We start from the raw sequence: 16,756 nt of genomic DNA, 5'->3' as shown, positions 1-16,756 counted from the left end.
GGATTTTTTTTTCTTCTGTGTAATAGAGGCAATTTTAACTTTGAAGTCCCTAAAAGAGCTACTTTTTAAAACATGCAAGGCTAGGAAGATACCATAATGGTTATGCAAAAAGATTTTTATGCCTGAGGCTTAGAGATCTCAGGTTTAATCCCCAGACCACCATCAGCCAGAGCTGAGAAGTGCTACAGTAAATATTAATGATGATAAACTAAAATTTTTAAATGCAAAAGTGTGGTTAAAGAGCCAGTTGATGAGTCTAGATGGAGTTCTATGAATGCTCAACTAATTCTAAAGAAGGCTGGGGAGATAGCCCAGAAAAGGAGAACTAATGGAACAAGGAACAGCAGAGACCAAAACAAAACCAAGATGGTGAAGTTAAAATCTGCTATATCAGTAATTAGACTAAATATAAATAAATTCATACTCCATTTAAAATAACCAATGATTGTCAGATTTTTCTAAAGAAAAATATAAGAACTATTGACATGCTATTTTTAAGAGACTAATATAAAGAATGATTTGTTTTAAAAGTAAGGAATCGAGAAAGACGTGAAAAATACTATGCATAACAAAACTGGTAAATTGCATTGATATCAGGCAAAGGAGACTGGTTTGTTTTGCTTTGTTTTTGCTACCAGGATTGTTGCTGGGATTTGATGCCTGTACAAGAGTTCCACTGCTTTTGGTGGCCTTTTTGGTCCCCGCCCCCCTTCTTTTTTCCTGTAGAAATAGAAGGAGAGAGAGGAAGGTACTTGCAGTACTACTCTTAACACTCCTTGAAGCTTCCCCCTTCAGGACAGGGGCCTTGAAACCAGGTCCCTGTGAACAGTAATATTTGTTTTACTGGATGTGTCACTGCCCAGTCCCCACAAAGGAAACTGAAAAAGATAAGAAATACTACCAAGCAAGCCTGGTGGTGGCACCCCTAATTAAGCACACATGTTACCATGCACAAAGACCTGGGTTCAAGCCCTTCTCCCATCTGCAAGTGTACAGTTCACAAGTGGTGAAGCAGTGCTACAGGTGTCTCTCTCTCCCTTTCTGTCTCCCCCACCCAGCTCAGTTTCTTTCTGTCTATATTCAGTAAGTGAGTAAGCTAAGAAAAAAGAAAAATACTACCAAATAGAGGGACATTTCATCTTTTTAAGAAGAGTCCCAAATTTGATCCCCAGCATTGCATGTGCCAGAATACTGTTGTGGTTTCCCTCCTTTCTCTCATAAATAAGTAAATTAAATCTTTAAAATAGAAATAATTAAAGTCATATAGATTAAATGGTTTCTGATAAGAGAATTGAACTAGAAACTGATAACAGTTAAAGCTATAAAATTTTTAGCTGTTTGGCAAGTAAATGATGCACTTATACAAAGTTCTAGAAGAAGAAAAACTTAACCTATGGTACTAGAAGTCAAAAACAGCACTTGCCTCTGGGTGAGTGGGTAGGAATCTTACTAGAAAGAGGTGAGGTGAAATTTGGGGCTAATGGGAAGATTCTTTGTCTGGATTTGAATAATTGTGTGTGCATATACGCGTAAGTAATTTATCAAGCCAACCACTTCCAGTGCTTTATTTAATTATGTATATTATATCTCAGTTTTGAAAATCAACTTGAAGTAATAGCATCTAGTCCTGCGTCCTCTCAGCCTGACTCAGGGTAGATCAAATTAATGGGGGCTGCACCCGCCAGTGTCATGTCAGAAAGCAGGAGTTTACATTTCGTCTTTCTTCTGTGCAGCATTAGTGACCAGAAGGACCCCAAAGATCGGATGGTTCAGGTTGTGAAATGGTACCTCTCAGCCTTTCATGCAGGAAGAAAAGGATCGGTTGCCAAAAAGCCATACAACCCCATCTTGGGTGAGATCTTTCAGTGTCACTGGACATTACCAAATGACACTGAAGAGAACGCAGTGAGTTCTGCACTGAGTCGTTAATTGATGCAATTGTGTGCTAATTCCACATTTCAGTTGATTTTGGGTTTGAGGATGTTGGTAAAGGCGGTGATCAAAAGATGCTTACCACCCAGAGAAGTGCAGTAATGCTAGGTCAGCATATTTTATATATAGTGATCAAGGGCAAAGCGTAGCATGAGATGAGGATAAAGATTTGGAAATTAGATCACACAAGGCCTTGTGGGCCACAGTGACAGTTTTATGGCGTATTAGGATCTTGTTGCTTTGGAGTGATTGCTGTAATGACTTGAGGAAGAGGGGTGGGAAGCAGCAAAAGTAAAACAAGGAAACCATTGAGAAGCCAGAATAGACAAGGCTGATGGAAGCTGTATTTAGAGGTGGGCCTGGTAGTTGAATATAGAGCAGGAAGGGAAGAGGGTCAGAGTCAAGGATAAATCATTGCTTGTGGGCTTCAGCAGTTGGTTGGCGCCACTGAAGAGAAGACTGAAATGTGGGAGGGAGAAGTCATAAACTCATATTTGAAATACAAAGTTAGATATGCAACTTCCTACCTTTCAGGATGGAGGTTAAAATTTAAGGGTGTGGAATTCAAGAAGAGGTTTAGGGTGGATATGGTACCTTCAGAGATGAGAATAACTTTGGGGAGTCAGGCGGTATTGCAGCAGTTAAGCACAGGTGGCACAAAGTGTAAGGACCAGCCTAAGGATCCTTTATCCCGGTTCAAGCCACCAGCTCCCACCTGTAGGGGAGTCACTTCACAGGTGGTGAAGCAGGTCTGCAGGTGTCTATCTTTCTCTCCCCCTCTCTGTCTTCTCCTCCTCTCTCCATTTCTCTCTGTCCTATGTAACAACAACATCAATAACAACAACTACAACAACAATAAAAAAACAAGGGCAACAAAAGGGAAAATAAATAAGCATATATAAAAAAAGAATAACTTTAGATAGCATTTAAAACCTTAGTCTTAGATGAAATCACATATGAAGTCAGCATAGTTAAGGAAGAGCTGAGCCCCAAGTTCCAACATCAAGCCTGGCTTGAGAAAGATGCCCAGCATGGAAATACTCAAGTGTTAGAAGACATCCAGAGATTTAAAAACAAATTAGGGACCAGGTGGTGGTACACCTGGCTAAACACACACTACAGTGCACAAGGACCTGGGTTCAAGCCCTTGGACCCCACCTGTAGGGGGGAAGCTTCACAAGTGGTGAAGCAGGGCTGCAGTTGCCTGTCTGTCTCTCCCTCTCTGTCTCCTCTCCTCTCAATTTTTCTCTGTTTCAATCCAATAATAAATAAATATATTTTTAAAATTGTAACCGTAAATATGAATATAAAAAACATAAATTAATGCATAAATCCCGAATCCCATGGTGTCTGGCACATAATAGTCTCTTCATAAGCATAACTGTCCTTTATCTTTTCCATTCCCGGGGAAACGTAGCATATATAATTCTTACTGAACATAGGCAGTATGTGTCTCTTCCTAGTCATTTGGCAGGTAGTGGTACTCTGTACCAGGTTCAGTCAAGTTCCACCATGATCCTTGCCTTCAAGTCAGGAGATTGACACACAGCAACTCTTCAGTCGTGTAATCAAGCCCCACTAAAAACACATATAAAGCGGCCCAGGAACTGGCACAGTGCCTGGAGCACTGCACTTGGGAGCACGAGGTTTAGCCCCAGTATCACTGCCAGAGTGGTGCTCTGGTATTTCCTTTCCCTCTCTCCTCTCCTCTTCTCTCTTCTTTCTCCTCTTTTTTTCCTCTCTCTCATCAATAAGTAAAATCTCCAGTGAAAACAAAAGCACTGAAAGATAGTGCTGGGGATAAGAATGTGGGCGCTCAGACACGGAGCCCTCAGTTCAGTCCCCAGCATCACATGCACCTGTCTTGCTGTCTCTGCCTTCTCTCCGTCCTGCCTGTCTTCATTAATACCTTTTGTTTAAAACAACAACAACAACAACAACAAACGACAATTGAAGTTCTTTTGGGTTCTGTATAGCAAGAGTAGTAGTTAGCTATAGTAACTAAATAAATAAATTAGTAAATACCTAAGGAGTCAGAAGCTTCTTCTTAGATTCTGTGTAGTGTCATTGTACTTCCACATCAAAGAAAGTGATGTCAGACCTGTTTTCAGGAGCTGGCTTCAGAAGGACCCGTCCCCTGGGTTTCCAAGAACTGTGTGACCTTCGTGGCTGAGCAGGTCTCCCACCACCCGCCCAGTAAGTGACAGCTGCTCTGCAGCATCCAGTCCTGACGTCACCTTACTATCAGTTTTACTGCTACCTCTACTTTCTTTTCTTGTTTTAAGATTTGTTTATTTACATAGGCAGGGATGGTGTGGGTGGAGAGCCTGAGTATCACAACTAGTACATGTGATACCAGGGATTGAATGCATGCTTTTAAGTCCGGTGTTCTAACTACTGAGCCACCTCCTAGGCTGCAGCTACCTGTTTTTCTAATGCTGTCAGAATTGATTGATTCCTCATATCTGTTCCTTGTAAAAGTCCCCAAAATTCTATTAATCTTACGTGTTAAATATATATTGAAAAAAAATGGAGTTTAGGAAGTCACCTGTTTTTTTTGGTTTTTTTGTTTGTTTCTTTGTTTTCTTTAGCTGGAGCTTCACCATTCCTAGCTGAGTTTTTTTCTGCTAGAGAGCCAGGAAAAGATACCACAGCACTGTAGCTTCGTCCAGTGCAGCTGGGGCTAAGCTCCCACCTGGGCCTTGCACATGGCAAAATACACAAGAAAATCAACTTTCTTTTTCTTCTTCTTGGTCACCCAAGATCAACTGACTATTTATTTTTCCTTTTTTTTTTAATTGTGTTTATTGGATAGAGGCAGCCAGAAATTGATGAGGGAGGGGATCGGGTGGTAGCATAGTGTTGGTTAAGTGCAAAGCGCAAGGACCCGGTTCGAGCCCCTGGCTCCCCACCTGCAGGAGGGTCACTTCACAAGTGGTGAAGTAGGTCTGCAGGTGTCTTTCTCTCCCCCTCTCTGTCTTCCTTTCCCATCTCAATTTCTTTCTGTCCTATCTAATGACAACAACAAGGGCAACAAAATGGCCTCTGGGATCACCGAGCCCCAGTGATAACCCTGGAGGCAAAAAAAAAAAAAAAAAAAAAGAGAACAACAACAAATTGAGAGGGAAAGTGGCAATAGAGAGGGAGAGAGAGACCTACAGTCATGCTTTACCACTTGTAAAATTTCCCCCCTGCAGGTGGGCATTGGCTCTCGAACCTGGGTCCTTGTGCACTATAACATGTGCACTCAACCAGGTGTGCCACCACCTGGTGCCCCATTTATATATTTTTCATCTCCTTTTAATATGTGTGTGTGTGTGTGTGTGTGTGTGTGTGTGTGTGTGTGTGTGTTGCTTAATAGTAGGTTACAAAATTGTAACATTACAATATATAGCTCAACACCACAACCACCAAAGTTCTGTGTTCCCACCGTCTCACCTCCCAAAGATAACACTATTGTTTTCTCAAAATCTTAGAAACTGTTTGTTTTTGCAAGTTGATGTGTGAAACCATCAGGTAGCTGTCTTTCATCTCTTCACTTATTTTGCTAAGCATAATCATCTCCATTTCTATCCAAGCACTAATTGGAAGTGCCAGAGCACACAATATCTTTTTTTTTTTAAATCTCAGATTAGTACTCTGTGGAGTATATATTCCATAAACTTCTTTAGTCAGTCATCTGTTCCACTCTGATTATTGTGAATAATACAGCTATGATCATAGGGCTGCATATGTCATTTCCAGTTAGTGCTTGGGTGTCCTTTAGATAAGTGCCTGAGTGTTATTGCTGGACCATAAGGTAATTCCATTTTTATTTAAGGACTGTGCATACAGTCTTCCAGAGGGTCTGCCCCAGTTTGCATTCCCACCGCCAGTGTAGCAGAATCCCATTTTCTCCACAGCCTCATCAACACCTATCATCCCCTTATCGTTGATGCGGTCTTTCCTGCGTCGGGGGTCAGTGATGTTTGCCTCATCCAGTATGTTTAGGAGTGATCCCCACTCTTCCATTTCCTGGAAGCATTTGAGAAAAATAGGTGTTCTTTTATTTACTTACTTATTTCCTTTTGTTGCCCTTGTTTTATTGTTGTTGTAGTTATGATTGTTGTTGTTATTGATGTCGTTGTTGGATAGGACAGAGAGAAATGGAGAGAGATGGGGAAGACAGAGAGGGAGGGAAAGACACCTGCAGACCTGCTTCACCGCCTGTGAAGCGACTCCCCTGCAGGTGGGGAGGCAGGGGCTCAATCTGGGATCCTTACTCCGGTCCTTGAGCTTTAGCCACCTGCACTTACCTGCTGTACTACCACCAACTCCCTAGTTCTTCTTTTAAAGTCCTAAAGAATTCATCAGTAAAGAAAGCCTTCTTGTCTGGGCTTTTATTCTTGGGAAGGGTTTTGATTACTGATTGAAATTCTCTACTAGTGATGGGCCTGTTCAAGCTACCTACTACTCCTCTTAGGTTAAGCTTTGCAGGTTACAGTATGACTCTCTAGGCATCCATTTCATCTAAGTGGTTCAATTTATTTGCAGAGATGTTAGTAGTATTCATTTATGATTCTTTGTATGTCCCCACCTTCAGTTGTAATTTCATCACTCCCATTCTTATTTGCCTTTATCAGTTTTCTCCTTTTCTTCTACGAAAACTAACCTCCAGAGCTTCTTCATTCTGATCCCCTGCATTGAATGTACCAGAGTGGTGATGCTCTGTTCTCTCTTCCTCGTAAATAAATGATCTTTAAAAATATGAATATAGTTTCTCTGTGCTTTAGTACATACATGTTGGAGCAGATACGTATCTCAACACCTTGCTTGCTCAATGCTGAGATGGGGTACTGGGGGACCGGGTGGTGGCACACCTTGTAGAGCACACAAGCCCCCAGCCCCCACCTGCGGGAGGGGGAACCTCATGAGCAGTAACAATGCAGAAGTCCCATCTCTCTCTCTCTCTCTCTCTCTCTCTCTCTCTCTATTACACACCATCTATCAAAAACAGAAAGAAAACAAAGAGCCACCAGGAACAGTGAAACTGTGCAAGCACTGAGCCCTACTGATAACCATGCTGGCAAATAAACAAACAAACAAACGAACAAACTGAATGGGCTAAAGTTGGATCTAGGACAGGAGCATATTTGCTGACTAGAAGAAGAAACTTATATTTTGATTTTAACCTTCAGAGACTGACCACAGGCTCACAGTTCGGGGAATTTCTAGCCTTTAAGTATTTAGCTGCGTTGGGTGAACTAGAGTGTGAAAAGGTACTTCCTGGTATAATTTTGAGACTATTTTTCAGGGCTAAAGAATTTTCCATGGGCCAGACATTGGTGTACCTGGTTAAGCACATAGTACGAAGTATAAGGACCCACACAAGGATCCCAGTTCGAGTCCCTGGTTCCCCACCTGCAGGGGCGTCGCTTCACAAGTGATGACGCAGGTCTGCAGGTGTCTTTTTCTCTCTCCCTCTCTGTCTTCCCCTCCTCTCAATTTCTTTCTGTCCTATAAAAAAAATAGAATAAAATGACCACAGGAGCCAGAGGGTTCGTAGTGCAGGCATCGAGCGAGTCCCAGCAATAAGCCTGGAGGCAAAGGGAAAAAAAAGTTTTTCCCTCATGGAGCCAGTTCTTTTAAGTTTAATGAGCTGGAAATGTGACTATAGATATACAGTGCACTAACTGAAAAGTGTTTTTTATTCAGTTTCAGCTTTTTATGCTGAATGTTTTAACAAGAAAATACAGTTCAATGCACATATCTGGACCAAATCAAAATTTCTTGGAATGTCAATTGGAGTACACAACATAGGCCAGGGTAAGTCTGAGAAATTAAGTACTTAGTGGAAAAATTTCTGTATTTTGTATATGCTCTGGAATCTTGTCTGATGAATAAAGTAACCCCAGAAAAGTGAGACTGAGCTTCATTGTTCCTGTGTAAAGGATGTGTGTTGGGAGTGAGGGCAGAGTTGTGGTATAAGATTGATCTTTCCCTAAATTGAGTGGAGTATCCAGAACTGTACCATCAGCCCGATGGCAACGCTATATGGCCAGTTGACACTACTCATCAGAGATTCTGTCTCCTCTTTCCACAGGCTGTGTCTCATGTCTAGACTATGACGAACATTACATTCTCACATTCCCTAATGGTTATGGAAGGCAAGTAGTCGTATCCACCTCCTTTGATCAATATACAGCAGGTCCTGATGATCTTGAAACCACACCCTCATCTCTGTCCTCAGAACTGTCAGTTTTACCTAAAAACTTTTGATTTTGCAGGTCTATCCTCACAGTGCCCTGGGTGGAACTAGGAGGAGAATGCAATATAAATTGTTCCAAAACTGGCTATAGTGCGAATATTATCTTCCACACGAAGCCTTTCTATGGGGGCAAGAAGCACAGAATTACTGCTGAGATTTTGTAGGTATTTGGGGTTTTTTGTTCTTTGTTTCAGTGCTTTTCTGCTTCTGAAACACCTTTTACTCTTAACTATAGCTTCTATAGTAGGAATTGGCCATTTTAACAGTTCTCTATAAATCTAGTTATATCTTGTATATCTTATTCCTTACTATAATGTTACTGGAAAGAGGTTGAATCTGGGCCCAGAAATACAGGACATTCGTTGACTTTTCTTCTTGGGAAACCTGTTTTGAAAAAAAAAAAAAAAAAGCAGTCTTCTTAAATTGCCTGGTTAACCCAGATCATGAATGTCTGACACATTATCACCAGATTGAACCATGAGCTGATTGAGTCAACAGCTGGTTCAACCAACAGCAGATTCTTTGACTCAGGTTTCTCCAAGTCTTCACCTTCCTTGTTTTTTCTGTGCATTTGTTGAGGAGAATAGCATCCATCACATCTGATGGGGCTCATTTGGACTCTGTGAGGTCAGGTGCAAACACCTATGCCCGGTTATCCTCATTTAGGGGGTTTGAGAGCCTACCCGATGGAGGGAAATCTGAAGCCTTTCTTGGCTGCCATGTTGCAGATGGAAGGACACATGACCACTTAACCAGTTTCCCAGGGAAATCATTTGGATGACAAAACTAGCATCCAAAATATACTTTGAGCAGGATATGACTGAGTAGATGAACTTTTGTAAACGGGTCAGTTGAAATAAAAAAGTACAGTAACAACATCTAGGCAGTGCTTAGCAAATGGCACAAATCACAACAGCAGTGCAGCACACGAGAACAGGCAGGCAGCAGTGATGCCCAGCAAAGAGACCTGGGTGGACTGACACCTTACAGGAACTGCTAGCTCAGCTGAATCTTCCACTGTTCATAGCCATATGTTGTAGAAAGACTGCCCTCAGAGTTGTGAGCTGAGCTCTTGGATTCTTCAAATTAGAATTTGGACAAGGATTATGCTAGCTTATAGGGTCTCAAATTTTGGTCTCTGGACCTCTTTAAAATTGAAACTATTAAGAACACCAAAGAGCTTTTTAATATTTATTTTTTAATATTTATTTATTTATTCCCTTTTGTTGTCCTTGTTGTTTTATTGTTGTAGTTATTATTGATGTCGTCATTGTTGGATAGGACAGAAAGAAATGGAGAGAGGAAGGGAAGACAGAGGGGGAGAGAAAGACAGACACCTGCACACCTGCTTCACCGCCTGTGAAGCGACTCCCCTGCAGGTGGGGAGCCGGGGGCTAGAACCGGGATCCGTACGCCGGTCCTTGTGCTTTGTGCCACCTGCGCTTAATCCGCTGTGCTACTGCCTGACTCCCACCAAAGAGCTTTTATATGCACTATAGCCAGTGCTATTTCTCACATTAGAAATCAAAGCAGTGGCAGTGGAGATAGCATAATAGTTATTTAAGCAAAAAGGCAGTATTAGTGCCTAAGACTCCGGTTACAGGTTCAGTCCTTGTGCTACTGTGAGCCAGAACCGAGTGGTATTCTGGTTTAAAAAAAAAAAAAAAAAACCAGAAGAGGCACCAAGTTCCACCCCTCCCTGGCATTCTCTCCCACCCTCCAGGAAAAGCCCATTGCATTTTATGAGAACCTAACTAGTCGTTCTAAATGAGGGAGGGAGAAAATGCTTGTTTTAGGCCAGTGATAGCAGCTTTAATCCCTTTGTTCTGTTTCTCTTTCTTTTTCTGATCTCTTTTGGTCTCTTGTGTTCATGCCCTTCCCAGTCTGTCCTTTACTATGATTCATACCGTCCCTGATTCCATCTGTGCCCAACATGTGGCTCTTATTACCTCAAACAGGCCTTTGGGGCTTTTGAAAAGGGAGCCTTATTTAGTAAAGAAGTAAAACAGTTTGACCCAGAGGTCCTTTTCACCTGCAGATGAAAATCAAGTCTCCAGCAATACTAGCTTAAACAGAACCTTCCCTTGTCCTCACCTCAGTCTCTAGCGCTCACATAAACTCACCACGGCACTGAATCTAAATGGCATTGTCTTCTCCCTACCAAGCTGTAGGACTTAACCCTAGTCTGTTATGGCCCCACAGGACTCACTTACTTCATACGTACTACAGTCTTAAGTTCAGCAGCATTTAGTGTATGGGCCTGGCTCTTATATTTGGCTCTGGGGAGTCACTCTATTAAGCAGCCTTTGACAGAGACTTGACAATTGCTCTTCTGTGTTCTGCTTTTTGAAAGCAGGTGATACTGACCAGATTCTTTAGTAGAATAATTTCAACCTGAGAGTAGCACAACTATTTCTATTTCTGTTTAGTTCTCCAAATGACAAGAAGTCCTTCTGCTCAATTGAAGGGGAATGGAATGGTGTGATGTACGCGAAATATGCAACAGGGGTAAGAACCTGTATTATTAAAATCACTTTTCTTTCGTCCTTTTTATTATATTTATTTTCCTTTTTGTTACCCTTGTTTTATTGTTGTTGTTACTGATGTCATCCTTGTTGGCTAGAACAGAGAAAAATAGGAGGAGAGAAAGATAGACACCTGCACACCTTCTTCACCACCTGTGAAGGGACTCCCCTGCAGGTGGGGAGCCAGAGGCTTGAACCGGGATCTTTATGCCCATCCTTGCATTTTTGCGCCACGACTCCCAAGAACCAGTATTCTATCTACCAATTGTTGTAGCCTGTCCTTTACCTTGGTTTTCGTCAAACATGAGCAGCAAAGCCAGCTCTAATGCCATCTCTGCAGGGCAAGCCTTTCCTTCCTCTGCCTTTTCCTACAGAAGGTAACAGTTTATACTTCCCCTTCTCCAAAACTCCTAAAGCTTTTAAGAATTTGCTTGCCACGTAGAAAGTACCCTGTATTAGCTTAATTTGTGTTTTTATACACTGTAGTTTTGTGTAAGTAATATTTTGACTTACTGGCATTATAGTAAGGTGGGACTTGCAAATAGTACCTAATGAAAGTCAGAGGAAAGTGGTAAGAGATTTATAGGAGGAGCCAGCCTTCTGGGTTCAGACTTAAGACCTTTAAATGTAGGAGCGCTTCAGTGGCCAAGGACATGGCTCAGTGGTAAAGCTCAGGACATACAAGCATGACATCCTGACTTTGATTCCTAGCATCACATATACTGCAGCAGTGCTTTGGTTCTCTGGCTCTCATTAAAATAAACACTTTTTTTTTTTTTAAAGTACTTGAGCATAGCTAATATTAGAATTAGTTACTTGTGGTCTGGGAGGTGGCACAGTGGTAAAGCTTTGGATTCTCAAGCATGAGGTCCCGAATTCAATTCCTGGCAGCACATGTGCCAGAGTGATGTCTGGTCCTTTCTCTTCCTATCTTTCTCATAAATAAATAAAATCTTAAAAAAAAAAAAAAAGAATTAGTTACTTATGGATCTAGATCTCCTAGAGATTATATCTACAGTGTGACAAATGTAGACATGTTGAAAATATTGAATTGAGTCTCAAAGACTTAAAACATACAACTATAGACACATGTGAAATTCACTGTTTACCTAACAGGTGCTTCTCAGATGTCAGTTTGATTCTAGACCACTATAATAGTGATTATCATCATAAAGCAAGTCACACAAATGTTTAGGCTGCCCAGTCAATATAAAATTAAGGAGTTGGGCAGTAGTAGCACAGTGGGTTAAGCACAGGTGGTACAAAGTGCTAGGACTGGAATAAGGATCCTGATTCGAGCCTCTGGCTCCCCGTCTACAGGGGAGTTGCTTCACAAGCGGTGAAGCAGGTCTGCAAGTGTCTATCTTTCTCTTCCCCTGTCTTCCCCTCCTCTCTCCATTTTTCTGTGTCGTATCTAACAACATCAATAACAACAACAATAAAGCAACAAGGACAACAAAATGGAATAAATGAATAAATAAATATTTTTAAATATATATATGTATGTATGTTACTGTGGGATCGGGTGTGGCACACCAGTTAAGCACACACATTACCATGCAGAAGGACCTGGGTTTAAGCCCATTTCTGCAAGGGGGAAGGTTCACAAGTAGTGAAATGGGTCTACAGGTATCTTTCTCTCTCCGTCTCTCTTCCTCCCCTCTCAGTTTGTCCTATTCAATAAAATAGGAATTAAAGACAAACAAAAAAAAGGGGGGGTAAAAATGGCCACTGGGAGCAGTGTATTCATAGTGCTAGCACCGAACCCCAGCAATAACTGCTCTTGGCAATCAAAAAAAAAAGTTGTCTACATTGTATCATATTAAGTGTACAGTAGCAATGTCTGACAAAAAGAAAGTGCATGCCTTAAGTGTGCCACACCAAAATAAGTATTTGATGTTAGAAAAACAGTAGCTACCCTAGCTCACCACAGGGTGGCCATAAATCTTCAATTGTTTATTGCTTTGTTTTTAATATTTAGAAAGAGAGGGAGAGAACTAGAACATCACTCCAGCACATGGGATGCTGAGGGTTGAATTTGGAAACTCATGCTTGAGAGTCTAAGGCTTTATCCACTATGCCATTTCCAAGGCTATTTTATTTTATTTTTACCAGAGCACTGCTCAGCTCTGGCTTATGGTGGTGTGGGGAATTGACCATAGAGCCTCAGGCATGAGAGTCTGTTTGCATAACCATTATGCTATCTCCCCTACCCTGTTTGTTTTATTTTTAAAGCAAAACATGCTATCTGTGAAGCACAGTAAGATGAGATATACTTGTATGGGATTTAGTATATTGTTAAATGAAATCTTCTGGGAAAAGTTGATATTTTTTTCCCTCCTAGCAGTTTGAACAGTTACAACAGCTACCTTTATTTTCTTCCTAGGAAAATGCAGTTTTTGTAGATACCAAGAAGTTGCCTATAATCAAGAAGAAAGTGAGGAAGTTGGAAGATCAGAATGAGTATGAATCCCGCTGGTAAGGAGAAAGCATAATTAGCACTATTGTGGCAATACTCCTCATGTTGCCTTGGTGGAGATAGGCTTTAGAGACAGCATAGCAGAGAAAAACAAAGCACAGATGAACTTTGAATGTGCAGGTTCATATGGCATTACCGTCATTGTAAGTTCACCCATATCTTTGATGAAAGGAACTACTTCAGTGTTGTGAGGAGTCTGTGAGGTCAATGTAGAGCCAGTGTGGTGCTTGGTATATAATAATTATTGAGTGTAATCAACGTAACCCTCATCTTTGTGATCTATAAGACAGCAGTGGGTCCCAAATGAGAAGTATATAGTAAAGTTCTTTCTGGCCTCTTCATTGTTGTTTGCTAAAACTTTAAACTTCATCCCAAGGTGCACTTTTTCCTTAATGTATTTGCTAATGAGAACCAACTTATCACTCTGCCACATGTGATGTCAGGGACTAAACTAAACCTCACACTCACAGGCTCAGATGCTCTGTGCCACCGCCTGGGCTGCAAGGATCTTCCTTCCTTCCTTCCTTCCTCTCTTTTTTTCTCTCTCTCTCCTTTCCTTCCTCCCTCCCTTTCTTTCTTCCCAGAGCATTGCTTAGTTCTGGTTTATGGTAACACAGGGGATTGAACCTAGGCCTTCAGAGCCTCAGGCATGAGAGTCTCTTTACATAACCACTATGCTATCTATGGTGCCCTAAGGGCATTTCTTAATTGAAGAAAGGAGACCATACAAATCATTATTGTGGGCCAGGGAAATAGTTCACCAATAGGGTGCCAGACATGCTGAACAGTGTTCTAGTACACCTCTACCCTATGTATCTTTAAACATTTTTTTAAAACATTTATTTATCCCCTTTTGTTGCCCTTGTTTCATTGTTGTCATAGTTGTTGAATAGGACAGAGAGAAATGGGGAGAGAAAGATACCTGCAGACCTGCTTCACTGCTTGTGAAGCGACTCCCCTGCAGGTGGGGAGATGGGGGCTTGAACCGGGATCCTTACACCGGTCCTTGTACTTTGCACCATGTGCGCTTAACCTGCTGCGCTGCTGCCCGACTCCCCTACCCCATGTATCTTTATAAAATATATTTTTAAAAAATTATTACCCTGGTAGCACAACTGACTGAACACAAAAGCCCAGGTTCAAGCAGAACCTTAGTGTTAAAGCCAAGGGAATTTTCCTGAAATGGAACTTCACAGCTCCTCTGCTGTACCCCTTTAGTTTATAGTAAAGGATACCCAGCCTCTAAAGAGCTAAATCGACATTCTCAAAGTTGCATAGTTAAGTATCAACCCAGAAGTAAAATCTTGGGTTTTATTTCCCGCTGTTCTTTCTCCAGTATGGTCCTCACCATGTCTCTAGCTTTCTGCCCAGCTCTTATTTTCTTCCTTTGACCAATAGCAGTGGAGTCTTCCCTTTCTCTGTCCTTTACTCCAGTGCCTTGTGCCAGATTAAGACTTCACCTGTGAACTAAAACACTTAAAGCCATGTAGCGTACACTGTAATTTCACTGAGTTGAAGTGGGCTCAACAATCATTTTCATGTTGCCACTAGTACTAAGAACCTTTATTTCTTTTCTTTAGTCTTTGGAAGGATGTTACTTTCAACTTAAAAATCAGAGACATAGATGCAGCAACTGAAGCCAAGCATAGACTTGAAGAAAGACAAAGAGCAGAAGCTCGAGAAAGGAAGGAGAAGGAGATCCAGTGGGAGACTAGGGTAAGTCTGCTTTGTGGAGACTGCCTCAACTTACTACTCCCCCTGCATTGTGAGCTGTAACTCATTCATTCTGTGCAATGGAGGTTCAAGGGCCATTGTTTTAAAAAGCCTGGTGAGGAGAGCAAGAAGAGGCCTGCCTGAAACTTACTGCATTGTTACTGGGGGAGAAGACAAAAGGAATGAAACATTACAGAAATACAAAGCAAGTGTGTAACTGGATTCTACCCCTTTCCCTTACAGTTGTTTCACGAAGATGGAGAATGCTGGGTTTATGATGAACCATTACTGAAACGTCTTGGTGCTGCCAAGCATTAGATTGGGAAATGCAAAGATGACCAGAGCTCTTAAGACTGTAGGCATAATTACGCAACAATCTTCCTTCGGGAGAATCCTCACTCCCTTCTTATTGCAGTGGTTCCTATCTCAGGGATACTGGACTTTCCGACACAGATGAACAAAGCAAGAAAAGCTTCCCTTTTCCCCTCTTCTGTGGCAGTTTATGATTTTGAGTTGTCCTGAGAAAAATACATCAGGTTTTGAAAACAAGATGTCTCCTCCTTTTCCAAACCTCAAGCTTTGAAAAGCATTTATAAATCACAGTCTCAAACTCTGCACTCTAGTACTGCTGTTGAGATACCTACCTGTTTGAGTTCCTATAACCTTGGGTTCTCCCCCCATATATATATATTATATATACATATACATATATAATATCTGATGCCAGATTTTTCATAGATACAAACACTCCATCTACTGTAAATATTGTTTCTTCTGAGTTGTTTAGAAAATTAGAGCAATGTATCAAAATCAAGTGTTAGGAAATTTCATGGTCTCGCCTTCAGTAATTTTTATTTTGGAATTGAACTGTTAAATTGTATCTAACTCTGGACTACAGTTTAATTATATTCAGTGCTTCTTAAGGCTTCATAAAGTAATTTTTTCCAACCTTTTTTACATGTGTTTCTTTTATTGTCTTTACGGTTAAGCTGGGTTGTCAGTTCTTTGGCAATCCTGAATAAAGGAGCTAGCACTTCATGACTATCCTGATGTAATGGACTTCCCTACTCCTCCCACTTGGGTTCTGTCTTAACCTCCACCATACTATTCTCCAAGGTCCACTGAGTTCTAATATAGTACATGCAGGGCTACCAGCATTTTATCCAAAAAATATTTTATTGCCTTAGGGAGTTTGGGAAAAGGGATTATTTTTAGTTCTGCACTCCAAACTGAAAATAAAGAGAGAATGCCACAGCAGTGAATGGCTCATTCTGAACGGCAATACATAACTATCTTTATTTAAAAATACATTTTAAAAAACAGGTATTAGTATGCGTACCTAATATTTAGGTACTAAATGTATTTGGTTACGATAAATGCTCTCAGTGATTATATAGAACTAGATTCTCAATCTGATAGAACAGGCACTAGAGCATCTCAGACTGCTCTGCAAATGTGTTTCTCTCTACCAGCTGCTGTAATAATCCTTGGCTTACTAGTCACAGCAGAAGAGGGGACACCTGATTCTGTGATGTCAGTGCAAAAAATTTCAACAGAAGCCCTAAGTAGTAGTAGTAATGTAGCTTCATAAAATACACATTTTCCAGGCCAATGAGACTGCAGTTTATTTGACTATTTTATGGTAGGGGAGAAGGTTAAGTGTTGATGTGAAAGCCCTGATATCAGTGATGGGGACAGTAGACTCTGCTAACAGAGGAGAGGTTGGCAGGTAGGTTAGCTGCATCACTTCACAAGAGTTTGAATCTTCACCAGAAGCGGTACCATCCTCTTCCAGCTCATACTTCCCAAATCCAACAACCTGAAAGAGGCCAGAGAATTTAGATGAGAAATGTGCTGACC

The 16,756-nt window shown here is 41.2% G+C and overlaps 2 protein-coding genes across 10 annotated transcripts in view; one reads left to right on the top strand and one right to left on the bottom strand.

Annotated features, from left to right (window-relative positions):
- Positions 1–15,849, top strand: part of OSBPL9 (oxysterol binding protein like 9) — a 135,489-nt gene extending 119,640 nt beyond the window's left edge. For all 9 annotated transcript variants that reach the window (XM_007535155.2, XM_007535156.3, XM_007535157.2 and 6 more), the window contains 9 exons: positions 1,734–1,905; positions 4,044–4,128; positions 7,627–7,737; positions 8,015–8,078; positions 8,199–8,339; positions 10,609–10,687; positions 13,091–13,182; positions 14,764–14,899; positions 15,140–15,849. In XM_007535155.2, the coding sequence (XP_007535217.2) occupies positions 1,734–1,905; positions 4,044–4,128; positions 7,627–7,737; positions 8,015–8,078; positions 8,199–8,339; positions 10,609–10,687; positions 13,091–13,182; positions 14,764–14,899; positions 15,140–15,214 (955 nt within the window). In that variant the 3' untranslated portion in view covers positions 15,215–15,849. The remainder of the gene's footprint in view (positions 1–1,733; positions 1,906–4,043; positions 4,129–7,626; positions 7,738–8,014; positions 8,079–8,198; positions 8,340–10,608; positions 10,688–13,090; positions 13,183–14,763; positions 14,900–15,139) is intronic.
- A 646-nt stretch (positions 15,850–16,495) lies between these two features.
- Positions 16,496–16,756, bottom strand: part of NRDC (nardilysin convertase) — an 81,702-nt gene continuing 81,441 nt past the window's right edge. Inside the window, exon 32 of the mRNA XM_060204946.1 lies at positions 16,496–16,715. Coding sequence (XP_060060929.1) covers positions 16,521–16,715 — 195 coding nt within the window. The 3' untranslated portion in view covers positions 16,496–16,520. The remainder of the gene's footprint in view (positions 16,716–16,756) is intronic.

This window comes from Erinaceus europaeus, chromosome 13, assembly GCF_950295315.1.
Source record: "Erinaceus europaeus chromosome 13, mEriEur2.1, whole genome shotgun sequence".
Lineage (NCBI taxonomy): Eukaryota > Metazoa > Chordata > Mammalia > Eulipotyphla > Erinaceidae > Erinaceus > Erinaceus europaeus.
This window is presented reverse-complemented; position numbering and strand designations above follow the sequence as displayed.